At 43.0% G+C, this 19,749-nt stretch overlaps 1 protein-coding gene across 1 annotated transcript in view; it reads left to right on the forward strand.

Moving 5' to 3' along the window:
* Positions 1–540: 540 nt before the first annotated feature.
* TOP1 (DNA topoisomerase I) overlaps positions 541–19,749 on the forward strand; it is a 65,938-nt gene continuing 46,729 nt past the window's right edge. The window contains exons 1-2 of the mRNA XM_062008954.1: positions 541–746; positions 1,411–1,435. Coding sequence (XP_061864938.1) covers positions 714–746; positions 1,411–1,435 — 58 coding nt within the window. The 5' untranslated portion in view covers positions 541–713. The remainder of the gene's footprint in view (positions 747–1,410; positions 1,436–19,749) is intronic.

Genomic DNA, 19,749 nt, shown 5'->3' on the forward strand with positions numbered 1-19,749 from the left:
CAGGTGCCGGGTGCCCGTGAGGAGACGTGCTGGCCCGGCTCACGGTTACAGCATGCCCGGGGGCGGCGAGCAGGCCTAAGGAAAGCCCTCAGCCTGTTCCTGCAGCAGGGGCTGCGGGGCCTGGCGGTGGCGCTCCCGGAGGGCTGCGGTGGGGCCGCGCCAGGCGGCCGCCATGCTCCGGGCCGGGCCGCGCAGGGCGGGCGGCGCAGGGACCCGGCGCGGCGCCTTACACAATGCCGCGGGCTGCTCCAGCAGGGGGCAGGGAGCGGGAGGCGGGCCCGGCATGCAAATGAGAGCTCACCCTGCCGCGCGATTGGAGGAAGGGGAGGAAAAGGCGGGACCGGATATGTAAAAGGCCGGCCGGCGCAGGGCGCACGGGAGCGGAGGCTGAGGGCGGCCAATCGGTGGCGGCGAGAGGTGCCGTATGCAAATGACCCCGGCGCGCGCGGGGGGGCGTGGCCAGGGCGCTGTGCGCGAACGGCCGTTTCCCGACCCCCCGCGGCGAGGCCCCGCCCCGCCAGTAAAACGCCCCGCGCGTGCGCAGTGCGTCGAAACACGGACTTAGTCTGTTACACAACAGCGCTGCGGCCCCGGGGCTGCGCTCTCCGTCGCGTCCAGGCTCTGCGCGTCCCCGGCGACGCGCCTCGCCTCGGCTTTCCTCGGCCCTCCCTCGACTCTTCTCTCCTCCTGCTCCGCTCCGTTAGGCCTCCGGCATGAGCGGGGACCAGCTGCACAACGATTCTCAGGTGAGCGGCCCCTTCAGCCGCCCGCGCGGGCCCGCTCCCGGGGGAACCCGGCGCCTCGCCACCGGGGCCGCAGGCTCCTTACTTCCCCTTCGGGTCGGTCCTACCGATTAGTCTTGACGGCCCTCCGTCCCCCCACTTGTAACCTCGGTGGGGAAAGACGTGCCCTGCTGCTGCTCCCTGCCAGCCCCCGCTCGGGCAGCCCACGCGTCTGGGGAGAGCCCTGTCACCCGGCCTGTTCCCCCACTCCGTCGTGCGGAGTCGCCCCGAGCCCTGTGCCCCGGGACCCGTTTTGCCCCAGATGAGGGGAGGCGAGGAAGACTGGACTCGTGTGTGACTCCCGGCCTGCCTGGGAGAAGGGGAGGGGGGCGTCTGGCCACCTTTCCCCGGCTCCCTTCCCTCGGCGGGGGGGGTTACCCTAGGAGCTGTGCGGGTGCTGGGACACGGTTCACCCTGTCCCCCGTCGTTCCCCCGCCCCGGTCACCGAGGGCACCTTCTGCATCGCTCACGTTATTTCTCATTTGATATTTAATTTGTCTGAAAATGAGAATGAAGGAAGGGGGAAGAAAATCCAGCGGTTCCCCTCCCCCCCTAAAAAAATAAATTAAAAAATTGCCCTGTGGGGACGGCGTTTTTCACGGTCTCTCCCTGTCTCCTCTCCCCGCAGATCGAGGCGGATTTCCGAGCGAACGGTGAGTGTGGCCCCGGCGCGCCCCTCGCCTCGCCGCGCCGGCCGCGCACAGACATGGCGTCCCAGAGACTAAGTCCCGGCTCCTCGCTCACCGGCCCCATTGTTCCCATCGAGCTGCCAAAACCGCCCCTTTCCCGGCGGCCTCGCTCCCCCTCGAGCCCCGCTTCCCCTAGTGGGGGCACTGGAGGCCCCCGATCCGAGCCCATCGGCTCTCCCGGGGTCCCCTTTGGGCCCCGATTCCTCCCTGGAAAGTCGCCTTGTCGACGGTCGGGACTTAGTCTCTGCGCCATTTTCTTTTTCTCCTCTCTTCTGTGTGGCTTTCTCTCTTTCTCCTTCTCCCCGAGCTGCCGGAGAGGAGCCTTCTACTGAGGCACCAGGCGGCAATCCCCGGCCCCCAGCCCCTTCTTAACGGAGGGGAAAGCAAAGTTTTAAACTAAAATAAATCCCCAAGCCTTTTTTTCTTAATCTCAGCCTCTTCCCTCCCCCCCCCACACTGCTCGCTGTCTCTGTTCCTTTCAGGGAATCCCTCCCTTCCCCTAAAATGAAAGGTGATTGCAACATGTTGCTCTTTAAAAGAATCTGCTGCATCCATTTTAAAATCAGTCTTATTTCTCTCGTTGCTATGTAATTGATGTAACTTTACCTCGTTGGGTGGGGCTTTTTAATTAAAATAAAAGCCCACATTAAAAAAAATAATAGTAAAAAATCCCAGCAGTATAGACAATTCCAGAAGGGTAAACAGCATCACTTCAGAAAGTTTGCAACCTCTTTTCATTCAGAAACGTTGTAGGAGTCCTGTAATTTTATGTATGTGTGTATTTTTATATGGATGTACACACTTAGATATGTCTATATCTAATCACATATATATATGTACACAAATAATATTTTCTGATCAGCCTGGTGGCTGCTAACTTTTTATGATTGTTTATTCATTTTTCTAGGAAGCAAGCTAATTGCAGTCACCCCCCAAGTTGGTAGATGTCAAATGGAAAGGCTTAAGCAGGGTGGAGGGGAGTTGAGGACATAAAACCTACCTTTGTGTGTTATTGTTGCTTCGGGATGCGTAATGAACTCTGAGCTGTCCTCTGATTAGTGAGGTGGCAGACTACAAAAAAAAAAATGGTTGAAATTACCCACTTGAAAACTTAAAGTTACACTGATTTTATATGCTCTTCTGGATGGTGTCCACGTGCCTGGGTGCTTTGTAGGCTACTGCGTGTAAATATTTACAAATACGTTTGCAGGCACCTTTCTCTTAGTTCATTGGAATGTGATTGTGTGTGTGCAGTAGGGGACATGCAGTAGCTAATATATGGGTTTTAAACTTTTATTTCCATTCTGAATCTATAGTACAGCTCTAGGAATAATTCTTAACAGAGAGAAAGAGTGCAGTGGATTTCCCAAGAAGTGCAGAAGTAACTCTTGAAGCAGCTTAAATGTAAGCATGTATTTGCATTCTTGTAGCCTTTTTCTGCTGGGAAATATTTGCTTAAGGATCATCTTTATTTAGGGAAAAGTATCCCTTGGTGAGCTTTAGTTATGTACTGATTTACATAGGGGAAATGATGTATATTTGACCTTTCCACTCCAGCTTTCAGTGAGCCTCTTAGAAGGATTTTTCTCCTCTATTGTGGCCATGTGCTGTTTTAGGCATGCAGCAGTTAAAACTCCTCCAGTTTTTATTTCTACCATATGTTGGAGGAATTCAATATAAAAATTCAGAGTAAGACACCTTGATGGAAAAACTGAGTTGCTGGTGGATCAAGCATACCCAACAAATTCATGCCAGTGTAGGTGTTGGCACCTTTTTACTCCTATTGTAGTTATTCCGTGGTAGTAGTGTAATATCATTGTGACTGATCAGAGGCCCCTAAAATACAAGATCCTTTTTGTCGCTGAAAGGTGTGTGTAACCCTGATAGTCTTGTTAAGGGAATAGTGCTGATGAGACACTGTCCTCTCTGACCTTGTGCCCATGACGGATCTTCCTGAGAACCTGTCCCCTCTGCTTGCCCTGAGCCTTGTTTTCTCTCCACGGGAGTTCTTTGCACTCTTGTGTGGGGAATTGTCACATGCAGATCTGAGAACGGCTGTTCTCATTTAGGCATAGTGTTGGGGCTCTAGCTCCTATATTCATGTTTTGATCCTATTCAGTGGCAAAGATGAGGAGTGGGTGGTAGGTTTTTTTTTCCCAGAATTGGTTTGGTTGTTATTGTCAGGCAGCACTTAACAGTAGAGCCCAAGTCTCCTTTTAGGCTGCGTTTGTTCTTTATATTTGAGGGAAGGGAAGTTTTTCTGGGAGCTGGTACTGACTCAGTCTAAATGTTGAACATACCAGCAGTAAACATTTTTGTTAATAAAGTTGTTTGGGGTGACTTCTGGGTAGTGTATCAGTAACAGAGCAGCTTAAGCACTTTGAAGCTTCCTGTTGTTACTAATATTCATATCTGGGTCGATGGACATACTACTTGAGATTGTGATCCTGCATAGTTGTTGCAGCTGAAATGTGTGGGTGGGAGTGGATCTGCTTGCCCATTGCAGGTCACCAAAGTGCCCTCTGGTTGTAGCTGAGAACTTGGATCTGATTACACACCCGTTTCATTGATAGCAGGGTAGTGTTAGGTATGAGAGAGGGTGCCAGCAGTAAATATATGTTCCTGGCGATTTCTTGTCGTTAAATAGCCAGATCACTGTAAGCAAGAGTGTCCTGGGCAAAATCCAACGTGGGAAATAGCATTCCATCTCACTATCCAGGTTCTCCCTCCTGTTTAATTTGGCTATAGTGCATATTTTTTTCACCTTAACTGTATTTTTAGTATCAGTGCGCACTGCTAAGAATTTTCCATGTTCAGTCTTGTAGTGCCTGTTTACAAACCATCCTGAGAACAATGCTGTGCTGAAACACCAAGCTTTTTTTGCAAGTAATGTCCTTGCAGTTTCTTCAGCATTGTAGAAGGGAAATGGTAGTGTAAAACTCATTTTCAAGTACAGCTTGGTCATTGAAAATGAGCCCTTCCTCAGAGATGTGAATGTTGAGACAAGGCTATCTACTTGGGGAGAGATTTGTGATTTTTTTTTTTTTTTTCCTCTCACTTGGTAAAATTGCACATCACTTCAGGTGCAAAATCTGTTTAGATTCTATTGAGTTTTGCCTTGAAGAGCTTTGTTATTAGGGTTGAACATAACAGCCTCTTACTACCGAGGACAACCGTTGAGACTGAAAGCAATTTATCTCGACTTTCAGTTCTCCCATTGTGTTTGCAGAGTGCAGTAGATAAAAATTACTTTTGTTTGCAAAATAATCAAATTGTGTTCCAAAGCTACTAAATTCTGCTAACTGCTGTTAGTCTCTTGTTAGTCTCTTGGCAGTTCATCAGCCTGTGATCAAAACCTATGTAAAATCCAGAACTGTTGTGTGTAGAAAATGAAGACATCACCCTAAGCAGTGTTTTTTCTTCCTCTGGTTCACTTGACCAACAATGTTAAGATGCAGTTTGAGGCCGGTATCACTGTAGTCACCATTACAACACATTAACAGGAGGCAGGTGTGAAATTTGATTGTCCAGCAGCATAGAGGTGGCTTTGGGAAGTCAAACCTGCTTGAAGGAGGGACTTGCTTGATGGTAATTTGTGTAGGGGGAAAGAAGCCCTTGCTGCTGTAGCATCTTATCAGAAACTGGCAGCTTTTTTCTGTTGGCCTGAGTGGTCGTATGGCATCTCTGTGTATGTCAGGGTAAAGATACAACGGGGAATGAGCAAGAGGGAAGTTGAAATTAAATAGTAAGAATGCTGAACAAAAGCCTTACAAGTCAAGGAGTTTCAGCACCCTTTGTGTTCAACATTAAATTCACGTTTTTTAGGCAATAGAGCTTTGCACATAAAAGGTGGAGGTGATGTTAAGTGCTAACAAACTGAAAAGCAACATAAGGGAGAGCCTTAAGATTTTTCAGTGGTTGTGGAACAGTCAGTTGAGGACTGGATTTGTTCTTTCTTGCTGCTGCTTTGGTGGTACTTTGTGGATGGATGAGAGATTTAAAGGAGAGCAGGGCCACTGCTGACAAAGGGCTCTCTGTACCCTAGCCACTGTTCTAAACAAACTTCATGAAGTTAGGAAGCTTGAAGGTAAACTCTTGGGCTCTACCTGTGTCTTGTGTGAAACTTCTAAGTTCTTTGGGAGCATGTCATCAGCAGTGCTTTTAAATGTCAAATGTTTGGCAAGGGATCCAGAGTACAAAAGGTAGTTAATGGTATTTAGATGCAGATTGATATCTCCACTGAAAATTTCCTTTCTCTTTTTTGTGATCCATGGAGATGTGAATCCTAAAGAATGTGATTTGTTTCTTCCAACACAAGCCTTGAGTCACTCCCTGCCTTCACTTCCAGGCTGCAGTGCTGGGGGATGAGCCTGCATTGTAAGAAGTGCAGCCCAGAGCCTGAGAACAATACTTGGGGTAGTTCTAAGTCTGAAACCACTTAGCTTATTTTATTATTTATTTTAGAAGTATTTAGCATCAGATGCCAGTCTCTACTAAATTTCTTCCTTTTTTTTCCTCCACATTGGTTTTCAATATGTTCCCAGCAATCTTTTGCAGGGCTTGCAGAACATCACAGTGTAGCTTTACTGTAGGACTCCTCAGATTCTTACAAGTGAGGCTGCTCTGAAGTAAATTGATCATTTATGGCACTTTTTAGAAATGCAGACTCAGAAGTGCAAATAAAAGTATTGTTGGTACACTGCTCTTAAAAATCATGTGCCAAGTAAGTTATTTGCATCTGTTTTCCCAAAGAGAAGCCTCAGAAGGGTTTTACTGAAGACCTCAAGGTCTGTTGTGTTAATTGTTCTGACACATTCATCGCTCAGGTTAAAACTTAATGGGTGTCTTGTGGGAGTGGGGAGCTGAATGCATTTCTGTTAGCTGCCGCCAACTTTGTTTTTGTTAAAACTCAGCAGAATTACCTAAATGTGCTGGAAGATACGCTTTGGGGGTTAATGGCCTGTGTGCTTCCTTCTTCTAGAACATTTTCTGAAGTTGTTTTTCCTTTTACTACAGTGTTAAGCGATATCTGTTATTAACGTGCTATCAGGGCTACTTTGTTTACTTTGTAAAACACGAACAATTTTTAACCAGGGGACCAATGTAAAAGTGTGGGGTTTTTTAAGTGGCTTGACATAAATTGGGCACACAGCTCGTAAACATGACTGAACACAAATTCAGATTTAATTTCATTTACAACTGTGACTTCAGATATTTGCTGGATAGTTCATTGAATTTCAACCTCCTGAGTTGCTCTGTCAGCAGAAACTGCAATAATATGTAATTATAGCAAGTACTTAACATCTCATTGACTCAAATTCCTCTGTTAATGATTTCACTGGATTCCTGTTAAAGTAATACCTGCTGAAGTAGCACAAGCCAGTGCCCTATTAGAGAAAGGCTTCAGGTCAGATTCTTACTGATGTTGTAAATTGTGGTAGTTCTGCTAAAATTAACGGAGCTCTGACAGTGTATCTGCCTGTCTGTTATTGGGCTGCAGGGATGGGCTTTTAATGGTACAGTGACTATTTAAGAAAAGGACAATTTAACATAGGGGTTTGGTGCTGCAGATTATTTTTCTGTGCCTTTTCAAGGTGGGATAGTTTCTTTTTCCAAGCCTGCTTTAGCTGGTTGTGGTAATACATTTCTCATATCCTTGTAAGACATGCAGTCATTCAGAAATACTTATTGGCTTATGAAATTGAATTGCCTTTGTGACTGCTAGTTTTATAGAAACTACCCCCAAGTTTTATAGAAAACCTCACACTCCAAAACACGGGACAAAAATGCTGTTTAGCATGATATATTCTACTCCTGCCTGCAGTTTTGAAGGACTGTGTCTTAGGTTTCTAAATCCAAGAGAGGATATTTGTTGTAGAAATCGGTGTTTATCACCCTGCTTTTCTGGGGCTGACTGAAACAGCAGTGCATGACAAATATGCCCAGCTGTACCTTCTCCCTTCATGTTTGTGTTCTGAGCTGTTTAGCACTATCAGCATTTAAATATGTATCATCATTAGATTTCAAGATGCTTCCTCCCATTAAAGGAGAAGGGTTTGGACTCACTGTTGTTTCAGCAGTGAGTTTGCTGCTGACCTGCTTGGAACATCTAGAAAACCAGTTTAAAACCCATTTCTCACCCACAGTAAAATTATTCCTTTTGAACAATGTTCCCAGTCGCTGTTGTCCTTGCTCTGCTATTAACAGAATCACAGAATCTTAAGGGTTGGAAGGGGCCTCAAAAGATCATCCAGTCCTACCCCCCTGCCAGAGCTGGACCACCTAGAGTAGGTCACACAGGAACTGTGTGGGTTTTAAATGTCTCCATAGGAGGAGACTCCAGGGTTGTGGAGCCCCTTCCAGTGCTCCTATCATTGGACATCATTGAGAAGAGATGTCTGCTCTAGGGAGCTCCTGCTGCATATGCCTCTGGTGGCTTCTACTGTCTGCTGCTGAATGTTGGCATTAATACCATGTTGGAAGTGCTGTTCAGGACAGAGGAGAGAGCTTTTTCTACTACAGGCTCCTGCTATTCTGTAGTTCTCTGAACAAATTGTAGTAGTGGTTTCACAGTATGTATGAGACTACAGTATTTTTAGCACAGCATTTGTTCAAAATGTCCAGGCTGCCATAAATACTCAATAGTTTCAGTGGATTTAATCAGATTTATAGTTAGAAGTATTGTCATCTTGAATGCTTGCTTTTTAAACTAACGATCATAAGGAGTGAACTGCAATAACTGGCTGGTGTCACAGTGAGAGGACATTTGGAAGATGGCATGAAAAGAAGGGGAGAAGTTAATTCTGTGATTCTTGTGACCTGCAAGATACAAAGAACAGTAGAGAGTTGCTGTTCACTTTAGAAACATGAGCATACCTGCATATTTAAATTTGAAATTGGGTTTCTAAATCTGACTGTGTAGCTACTCAGCTGATGAATAAGTGAGAGCTTCAGACTTGATAATGAAAGTGGAGAGCATGGAGCTGCAGTCAGTCTTCCTGAAACACTCTTCTGTTTAAGATCAATGATTCTTGGACTTCTTTGAAATAAAAGTAGGATTTTGTTAAGTCTGTGTAGCAGTGTCAGCAGGAGTGGGGATATGAAGTCTACAGTTTTGTGCTAGTCATTGCAACAAACAGTGTTGTGGACGATCCTCCAGCACAACGGGTGGAGATCAGACCTAGTGCTCTGAGGGAAGCATGGGAGACCTTGGCAGTGAGTTTCCTTTCGGTAACTAAAGACAGAGGTGGAGTCCTGTAATGAGGAAAGATGAGTAGAAAAACGACAGTAGTTCAAATAAGAATGCCTCACAAATTTGCCACAGTTATCACCAAGTTCTAGTGATGTGTTCAATTATCTCTTTTGTCCACTAGAATAGCAGGCTCTGCAGAAAAAAGAAGATACGGCCAGACAGCTCTCATGAATACTACATTTGGTCCTGTTGCTTCACCCTGGGGAAGTTTCTTTGTTCATAGCTGCTACTTAAATCTCAACAACTTTGCTTGAAGGTGGTCACAGTAGTAGTTCAGCTTAGGCAGTTAACTTGTACTGACAGCTGCTGTGTTTCGAAGCTGCCAGTTCCCAAGATGAAGGAGTCACAAGGACAGATAGCATTGAGCATGCTTTACTCCTGTCTTAGAAAACTTGGTAGACGGGGGCTGGAAAATGTCTGAAATGCATATCTTGATGGGATGGGGGCAGTGCAGGCTCAAATATGGGAGGCATAACAGGAAGGTTAGTTCAGGTGCTTGTCATTCAGCCTCAACAAACAGTACATCATCATAGAAAAGCCACCTGTGCCTCCACCTGAAGTACTTGAATCCCTTTTTAAGTTTGAAGACAGTAACTTCTGAAATTGGGACAATTGCGGGATAAAGAGGGACACTACCCAGCCTTTGGGAAATTGTATTCTTAGAAGATTTCTGTCAGTCTTAAAGACAAAAGTTGCTTCCCACAAAGCTTCTGATCAGTAGATCTTTTTGGATTCCATGTCGTTATCTTTGACAGGAGTGTATTTGTTCATGTTCATAAGCTTACCATATGCCTCGTGCAGTTGTGAGCTGCGTGGGCATGTGTGTATTTTTATCCTATACCTTCACCAGAGAAGGGTTTTTTTAGGGAGTTTTATAAAGACAATGGCTTCCTTCTCCAGCAGCATTGTGGAGTGCTGAGCTTCATAGTGTCCACCAAAAGATGGAGATTTGCTCCTTCACAATTCTGCCCAACATAGGTGGTTGTGTGTTAAGGACAGATGGACATTGATGGAATTGGGTGCTGCAGCAGAGTAATTCTGGAGCTGGCTGTATCTTTCCATGACTGAAGAGAGATTGATTTCTGCCTCAGGAAAGCTTGTACTGTACTTGCAGCTTGACTAAAATATTTTGATGAGTCTATGTTACTCATCTTTGGGTAGTTCATGTCTGTGTCCATTAAAGACATGCTTCATGGTGAGAATCTGTATGCTTAGTGCTTGTTATGCCTCGGTGGCAGTTCACAAGTGAGGTTGGCTCTTACAGACACAGTATGTAGCAAATAGTACAGCTTTATGTGAGGAAGAAACACTCCTACATTCTCAATTTCAGTTATTTCCTAAAACAAAGACCCTGGTGACTTTTGCTACTTATTGCTCAGTTTGAAATCACAAACGTTGATTTGCAGTCCTGGTAATGTTTGTAGCAAGCATCTGGGACCTCAATACCAGAGCGTTTTGCTGTGTTAGGGAATAAATGATAGGAATGAATGAATGATGAGGTCTCATGTTCAACATGGGTAAGTCTGCATACAGCTTGTCCTGTCTGAAACCCACCGGGCTAATGCATGAGCACGATTTGTCTGGCTGCTCTGGAATTAATTTAACCAAATGGTTTGTAATTTCTGAAGTGTTGGGCTCTCTGTACTGCTCAGTTGTGTTGTTTCCATCCAGATGTCTTGTCAATTGGTACAGCAATATGTGTCAGTGTCAAAATGGAATATTTTTAAGAATTGTTATTTTAGACATTGACCAGAGACGTGGCTTCGTGTTAAAAAGTCAAGAAAATAATAGGAATGGAGCAACGTCCAAGTACAGATAGCTTTTTAATTGTTCCTGGCACTTTTCACTTAATCCAGTTTGTTGCCTAACACTGCTTCTGACATATGAGAATATGAACTTTCAGAGCATTACCCAGAACTCTGTGTTTCTTCTGTTATTTGTTGCTTCTGTACACCTTTTCAGTTTGAATTACAACGTGGTAATTTTTCCTTTGTATGTAACACAAAATAGATGACCCATGTTTTAGGCTAGGGCAATGTACTTTAACTTTATTGATGGCAATGTATTATTGCTCGAGGCTTACATTCCAGTATTTGAACAAGGGCCAGACTTGTCACAACAGCTATCATCTTCCTCTGAGGTTGCAATTCCTTGTTCTGGAGAGGTGCCCTAAAAAGACTTTTTAAGAGGATGAGGAAAAAATGGGCTCTCACCTTCTGGGGGTTTGGTTTTGTTTTTTCCTTACAGCAAAATACAGCAAAAGTCTTGCAGACAATTATCTGGAGGTAGAGCTGAGAAACATGTGGTTTTCTAACTGAAGTGCAGAGATTTCTGGAGTTCGGGCAGCACAATTAAGAGGCTTCTATTCTTACGGTCTGCAAGCAGAATTTTAGGAGGAACGAAGTACAGGTGGTGGCAGGGTAGACACCCTGTTACATAGCTTGTGATATGAGATGGTTTGGAGACCTGATAACCAGGTAGGAGGGCTGTCTTCCTTCATCTGCTCTGCAGTGGATGGAGTTGTTTCTGTCCTTAGCAGCTAGGATGGCAATTCTCATTCTAGCTTCTGGTTTTGTGTGATGCTGTCTTGCCATCTGTCAGCATAAGTCTGTGTGGCTTGGTGCTCCGGTCGGGCTATGTGAAGATGAAGGCTTGATGATGAAGAGAGACTTTTGAAGCTGAAGGCAGGAAGCACTGAGGAGATACATTCTGTTACACATGGATAATACTTGGGATTAAGATCCTTTGTGCTATATTGTTATCCTGTCCTAAGGCCATCTTGTTTAAACAGGCAACACAGTGGGAGAAGAGGGAGTACTATGCTCTTCTCAGAGGTGGAGAAATAAGAACAGAGTGGGAGTGATTTCTTCCAGCACAGAAATAGACATAAAGCTGTCTGGCTTAGGACTAAGATTCAATTCCAACTTGGCCATTTTCAATTTTTAATTCTCCAGATGAAGACTGAGGTGGTTGGTTAGCAAAGGGCAGTCCCAAAAAAAATAAAGGCAGCTTCTCCAGTTTTAGCATACATTGTAATCTTTTTCTTAAATACAGAACTCATCTCAGGAGCTAAAGTGTGCATTTGTCTTTGGTTCTCAATTATTTCACAAACCCTAAAATGTTGCAAGCCAGGTTTTGTAATCAGTGAAATCCCTGGATTTTCAAAGAGATCAGTGGTTTCCTGATCTGTGTGCAGGGTCTGGTATCAAGTACTTTACAGGAACACCACACATCTCACCTTGGTGTGAGTGTCTCCTAAATGTGCCTTGAGCAATAGGAAGATTACATTATGTCTTCTGCCAGTTTGTGAATGCTAGCAAGTGTATGAGTAAGATTAATTATTGGAGAGATAAAACAGCTGGGATGGGCAGGTACCAGTTTTAACTTGCCTAAGAAGGTACACTTACGAGTTAGGCAAGCGCTTTCCATTTTAATCTGGCCTTTTGGGAAAGTGGAAGCAGGAGCTCTTTGGAGATCCATGTGAGCTTATGATTCATTGCAACACAAGCAGCGTGTACAAAATGGAGGGATGGAGGAGTACTAGTGACGTACTCTGAGGTTTGCACTCTAGAGTTAATGACCACCAGATGGGGAATAAAAGGCTGCTTGCTTTTCTTTTGAGGACTGAGGATGTCATTGAGACTGTTAAAATGTGCCCTTATCTGTTACAATGCTTCTTGGGCACAGCAAACCCCTTTATATGTGAGTCAGGTAAAGCTTCGCTGGCTGGTGTTTCCCCTCAGTGCTTCAACTGTAACATTTTGAATGAAGATTTGGTTCCTTCAGTTTGGTAAACAGTGCACCTCAGGGATAAAGAACAAGAAGTCTTGAGTGCTTTCTGGCAGTAGAAAAAGCAAGGTGCAAGTTGTATTCCTGTACACAAATGTAAATTGCTGGATCCAGAGGCAGCAGGTTCATGTGAACTGAAATACAGTGCATGAAATTAACTCTTTAACAACAGCGACCTTGATTAATTACAACAGTGTTGCCCAGTCCTGTTGTAGGTGTCATCTTGATCCCTTTTTCGTTAACACTGGCACAAATCAGAGTGAGGGTATCACTGCTGTTAACTCTGATATTTGCAAGATGTCATACTGGAACTGTGTAGGTGTTTTGGTTACTTCATCTAGCTCCAGCAGATTGAAACATCTCTCCAGTTGTTCAGGATACCTTTGGATGTGAATGTGAGTAATGTGCATTTTTCAAGAGCTTTTTTCACTTGCTTTCTTATGTTGTCCTGTATTTTCCCTATTGCAAATCCAAGAAGCCTCTCTGAGGACCTAGCATCTTGTCTGAGTCATAATATCAGAGCTGTGTGTGTCACCTGAACTTCATTAGGGAAGCATAAGCAAGCTGTCCTTGAAATACCTGTTTTTATGAGTAGATACAGTCTTCTAATTTAAAAGATGCTACTCTCTGGAGTTTAGTAGCTGTCATAAACAATGTTTTTCTTTAATCATCAAGTAGACTTATTCAGTGTCACTTGTATCTAAAGGAAGCATCTTTCTAGGTTTTAGACTGTTCTGATCGCATAGATAGAAAGAGGAAAGAACAGCTTGGCACTTGATGCTCCGCACTTGGCTGCTTTAGTTGTCAGGATGTGGTCTCAGCAGAGCCCAGCACAGTGCAGTTTTGTTTGAGCGAGTCCATAGCTTGTCTTGCAGTGGATGGAGACTGCAGGTATCAATCAGTAATGTAATTCTTAAATTGAAGCTGAGGCAAAAGGCAGAAGCACTTGATGAGTCCATCAGTTTCTTTTTTCATAAATGAAGATGTAAAGCTGTCATTCTTCAAGCATTGCCTTCTGTGTCTAACATGTTTGCCCCTTCCCTCCTCCCCAACCCTGTTGTTGAGACTCTTGTCCAGTGGTGCATAATCCTCAGTTTAAGGTTTTGTTATCCATCACTGTCAAAGCGTGAGCTCACCTCTGTAGAGCTAAAAGTGAATTTATTGTTGAACCATAACCTGAGTTAAAATAGTCTATCTTTCTATGTTCATGAGCAGGCCTCTCTTACAGCACTTACCCAGTGCAATATTTGCCTCTTTCAGGAATCTGATAGATTTTTCTTCAGAGCTGTTGGTGTTATCTGGTCTGAGTGTAACTTAGCAAACAGGTTATGTTTGGTGTTGATAGCAGGGATAGCTAGTTGGGAAGGGGGATCAGATCTCCTAGGAACTAATCTGTGCTTGGGCTTTGCCATCACACCTCATTGTCCATGGTTAGAATGAGGAATGGCACTAATGCCCTGGCCACATTTCTGAAGGATTGAGAGGTTTAGTAGTCTGTGCACTGAAGTTAGTGTGTATTTTTGAACAGATTCCTTTATAGAGAATGAAGCTGTGGAGCATTGTTTTGTGAAATAAGTCCCTTGTAGCTGTATTTCACAAGAACATGAAACACTGTTCAAAACAGATGTGAGCCACATTTATTAATGTCAGAATTGGTTTGTTTTTAATTTAAGTTCTTAGGATTTTTTTCTCCCTTTTTGTGAATACCACACCCATCCACCCAGGCACAGAAGCCCGATACTCTGACTCCAATCCATACTAGGAAACCTGACATCCCAAAGGGAATTGTTAGTGTGTAAGTTTAAGGAGTCCTCTTTGTGTAACATCAGTGTATTTGTGTTTTGGGAGGGCTCTTAAGCTGAGGGAAGGAACACTTCTCAGTTCTGTTTCTATAGAGAAGTCCTAGGGAAGAAGTCTCCTGACTTGCACATGGCAAATATTTACTTTCTGAATGGAGTTGAAATAAATATGCTATTTTATTTTATTTCCAAGATGAGTTTTTCTGTCTTTTTGTGTATATTAACAGTTCCCTCTCAGCAGAGCTCTGGAGTTAGTATTTGGCAATTAGCTGTATAGGAGAAGGGAGTCAGAAGCTCTCACTTCAGGTGTTTTTCCTCAATACTCAAAGAAGTATTTTAAAAAAATTGTAATACAGGGACTACAAACAAATACAATGGTGATTTTTATTATAGTTGCTTAAGAGACTGGAGAGGTTAAGTTTTCCACTGGCTTTCAGTTCAGACAAGATCTGGTAATCAGAAATGCATTTTTCTGAGCATCCATGAAATGTTTGAAAGCTTAAAAAGGAATGCAAAACTCTGCTGTTTCTCTTATCTCCATGTTCTGAAGTCAGTGTCGTTTGGTCAACAAGTGTCAGTGACACTTGCTCAGTTCTTCATCTCATCAGCTTTTTCTTAAATCTTAACTGTCTCCTCTCCATCACTGCCAGGTATCCAAATAGTGTGTTATTTGGTAGTGTGGTTAGTGCTTTGCTAACTACAGGAATGTGATTTCCTAGATTCTGTGATCTGAATGGGTTTATTTATATACAGGACTAAATTCAGATCAAGTGACTTGAGGAGGCTGGTAAACCAAAAAGGCACCAGTACAGAAATAGATTGCCAAGCATTTTGTACACTGAGAGTTAAATGGTGTTTCCTCTTTGTAGGTCACTACAGTTTTCCCTTTCACTTAGTCAGACCACAGTTATTTCTGTATGTTCAGATGTGCATGTAGTTCATAAAGCAAATTCTCTTGCACGCTTTGATGGAACAAATGCTGGACTGGGCATTAATTGCAGACTTTTCACTGTAGTGAAGTTTTTCTAAGCATGTGATGCTTGATATTAGTAAATTGCTTGTTTTACTTGTCAGTGGTTATTGCGTTCACTTACAGAAACTGCTTTTTTTAATAAAGGTAGCGGTCACTGCAAAGTGCTAGCAGACAAGATTTCAGGACTTGTTTAGAGACAGTGGCAGAAAGTGTTTTATATTTTAATTTCAAGGTAACTGGTACTTTAAAGTCTCTTTTTATGAAAACCTTAGTTGAACTATTCTTCTGGCCCTAGATCCTTTCTTGAATATTGTGAATGGCTTGTGAAGTTCAATATCTCATAGCATTTGCTGGTTTTCAGAATAGGATATTCAGATCCATTCTTATGTGTTAGGGCTACTCACTACTCAGTTTTCCCACTTAGAGGCTTTACTTAGCACTACCAGTCATTAATCAAAGCCTAAAGCTCCAGCGTTTCAGTGTTGGTGCCTTTTTACATCTGATAGTATCAAGAGGTGATGTAAGGTCACAGTTGTGATCACAGGAAAAAGAGGGAGTTGTTTTTCTGATCTTTTAGGGACTGTAGTACAGGAAGTAAGGGAATTGCTAGTTGTAAAACACATGCAAGTCCAAAAATGAATTTTTACAATGTAAAACTTGAAAAATAATGGTGCTGAGCTGGATGCAAACTTCGACAGGTTAAATGCATTTGGGGATCTCCATTTGAGACAGTGCTGGGGCTGCTATGTGCTTTTGGGTAAAGCAGAACTCTGAAGAGTGTGAGTGCTATATTCTGCTGCTGGGTTCCTGGACAATGCTTTCACTCCCAGAAGTGGTTTTGTCTAGCACAGGTTTGAAACCCTTGGAAGAAGAGGACAGGAGAGAACAGTACAGCTGCTCCTCAGGGCAGTTTGCTAGGAGCAAGCTACTAAATCAGCTGGAGTGGCTACAGCTTTCAAGGCGGTACTAGTTCTTCATGTAAAAATCATAATAAATTTTAACATGTACTGATTTAATTTTTATTCTAGTAGGAATCATCATAACCTTTGAAAAATTTGTCTCAACACATATAAAACTGGCAGCCAAGAAGCTTTTAAAAATTATTCTTCCTAGCCTTACAGTTGAATCACTTGGGAATAAATTATCAGATTGTAAATAGTCCTAAATGCTTGTCTTATTTCCTTTGCCTGTTTCTGCTGTCAGTCAAGTGGAATGAAATATTTCTTAATTTTTCCTTTGGAATACTCTAGAAAATAAAGGATATAACTTGGTTTTCTCACTTTGGGTGATCCCTTGTTTCCCTTTGCTTGCTTCTGTTGTGCTCACAGTTTCTTGAGAATGTTTCTAACCCTGTTAAAATAATTAATGTTAGTTTTCACGTTCAGAAAATTGGAAGTAGAGAGTGTGATCTTGTTGCAGTAGTTGTAAAGCAGAACCTCTGACATGATGGAAGTTATTAGTTAAGCACTTGGGGTTTGAAGTACAGTGATAAATGAACTTTTGATGACTCTGCACCTGCAGCATATTTCCTTCAGTTTAAACAGTTCATTTAGTGACTGTGATGGTGGAAGCCATTTGAAAAACTGCAAGCAGCAAGCTAACTTTTCACACCCAGTTATTTCTGCATAGTTAAAGAAAGGAGTACTCTTAAAATTGAGGAATGAGTTAACCAGAACCAATTGGTTCGGTTCAATTTTCAAGGATTATGTTTGCTTTCTTTTAATAGACTGTAGATGTGAAACAAACTAAGTAAATATTTTTCTTCCCTTCCTAAGTCTCATTCAAAGCAGATGTGAGTTTTGCTAAGGTGGGATCTGAAAATTTTGGCTGTGCAGTTAAGTAAAACTGATTTCCATGCAAAGATACAAGCCATTAGTTAAAAAACACAAACTAAAACCCACAAAGAACAAAAAGCCAGCAAAAGCCTTACCAAACCAATAATATTATTGTGTGGAGCTCTTCTAATTGAAAAAGTTAGGAGTTTATTCTGCATGATAAAGTAACCATAGCACATTCTCCTGCATTAAGAGGTTACATTTTATATTCAGGTATCTGTATCAGTGTGATTTAACAGTTGCCAGCTAGTGAGACTTGACCTGCATTTAACACAATAAACAGGTTATAGGTGCACAAAGAGATTAAAATCAGCTACTTAAAAGTAATATTTTGTGTCTACTGATGTAAATGGAAGACTTCCAGTAGTATTTGGTGCACCCTATCTAGGAGCTGTACTTACTAGTCATCTATGTCTTGCAATCATAGCCTTATTTTAAAACTTCCTGTGACCTACAAGCTCTTGTGATGCTTCTTTCTATGTCCTCTATCCCTTCCTTTCAGAAGACTCCGGAGTACAGTTGGAAATGTAGAAATCTCAACTGGCATTAAAAATTTACCTTTTGTTTACTTTCTTGTGTGTTTTGGCTGGAATCGGGTTTCTTCTTGTATGCTAATTGTGGCAATGTACCCTTAGGGCAGGGGAATTGCATTCCCTCCCTTGTCTTAAGAGTGAGGCTTGTAGCAAAGCAGACTCTGGTGATGAGGTGCTTGCAGGAAACCATCGGCATTAATCTAGCATGAGTGAATCACTTAGGATGGGAAGGGAAGTGAAATCGGTCTATGCATCCAGTGCAGCCCTATAGGTGAAAGAAATTATTGTAGATAAAAAACCAAAACAACCAAGCCACCAGCTGGAATTAGCTGTGGGAGTTGCTCCTCAGAGAAGCCAGCTTCAGTGTGATAAAAATAAGTGCCTGGTCTTCTGAAACAAACTTTTTATAAGACTTCTGCCATTCATTCCCCATCAGTTCAGCTTAGTGGTATGATTTTAAGTAGTGGGAGAATCATCTGACTCCAGCATGTAAAGCAGTGGTCCTGCTTGGCAGAGGTGGTTTAAAGCTTGTGTCAACTACTTCTGTGTTTTGCAGATTCAATTTATACTGCAATACTGAGGATTACAGAGGCATTATGTTGTTCCCAAGGGTGCTGCCTCTTCAAGTCTGTCTTCCCTACAGCAAGCAGGAAACCAGCAGTGGCCAAAGCCACATCATGTTGTCAAGGGATGGTTAATAAAAGGCTTTGAACAAATGCCATTAGAGCCTCTCCTCTGAGGACGATGAGCTGAGTTTTTACCACTCCCATGTGTATACACTGTGTGATCTTGACTGCTGACAGGAGGTTGGTCACTGACAGCTGCAAGGAAGCATTTCAATGCAACTGCTTTTTTTTGATCTTCTGTAAAATTTTTGCTTAGGGGAAGCCCTTGTTCTGGGTCAAACCCAGGATAGTCAGTCATGCCAGCCCTGTCCTTGTGTGTTGCTCATGTGAATACAGGCTCTGTGTGAGCTACTGTTGAGACACCACTCTTGCATTGAGGAAGTGTCAGGGTTTCAGGGAGTCTTTACAAACTTCTTTTTATTGAATCTGAAACTGCTAGTGATCTCCACAGCAAGCAAGTGAAAATATTATTCTGGTTGACATCATTGCATTGTAATTACTCCTGGCAGCACAGTAGTTTTCCTGGTGTTTCGTGCAGTTTTTAGAACTGAAACTTTACTTCTCATGCCCCAGAATAATAGCGATCTCTTTATTTTGTAATATGAAGTTTCTGTTATCCTCTAAGGACTAGGAATTGTAGTTGCCCTTATTTTCTTCTGATTCACCTGTCTTGAAAGTTTTCATGCAGTAAGCAGCTGTTGACTTTGCATCACAAAGTGTGATGTTTGCACCTTTCTAATGCTGATATAAAGAGCAGGTGGAGGTGGAAAAACCTTCTGCTAGGCTCACTGACTCCAGTCTTCGGTTGGAGCACAGTAGATGAAGTTCCTGTCAGCAGTGTGAATTTGTCAGATTGCACCAAAAGGTGTTTTTTGCTCTTGACCCAAACTACTGAAGTAACTCTCAAAGTTGTTCCCAGGGCAATTCTTTGTCTAAAACCTTCAGAGGCTGATTCAGTTCATCTACCCATGACAGTGATACAGGCAAGACCACAGTCACTGCACTCCTCAGTTAAGGTCTAGGCTTGAATCTTCTGCTACAGCTGAGCATGAGCTGATGTTATCTGGCATGTGTGTAGCAACCAAAGAGCAGAAGTATCTCTGGTGTAACAGAACTTGTTGGCTGAGGAAAAGTGAATGTTTCAACTCACCCTGGCTTGCATTTCTTTCCTGAGAGGGGATTGATAAAGAACATTGTCCCAAGAATTGTGCAGCACAGGTTGCTAGCCAAGAACTCCTTAAGGAAAAGGATTCCTGCAAACCAGAAAAATAAGGGTTAAGGGAACAGTTTTGCTTTCAATGGACTTGAATTAAGGGATAGCTTATCTTCTGCAGTCCCTGATAGCTCTAAAGTCTAAACATGACTGTAAATGTTTTAATTGCCCTGCAAAGGCTTTGGAGAACCAGGGCAGAAGGCAAGCAAAGGCGTGAGTGCATCTGTCTCTTGCTCCTGAGCCACTGGGAGGTGACCC

Source organism: Colius striatus, chromosome 16 (genome assembly GCF_028858725.1).
Source record: "Colius striatus isolate bColStr4 chromosome 16, bColStr4.1.hap1, whole genome shotgun sequence".
NCBI lineage: Eukaryota > Metazoa > Chordata > Aves > Coliiformes > Coliidae > Colius > Colius striatus.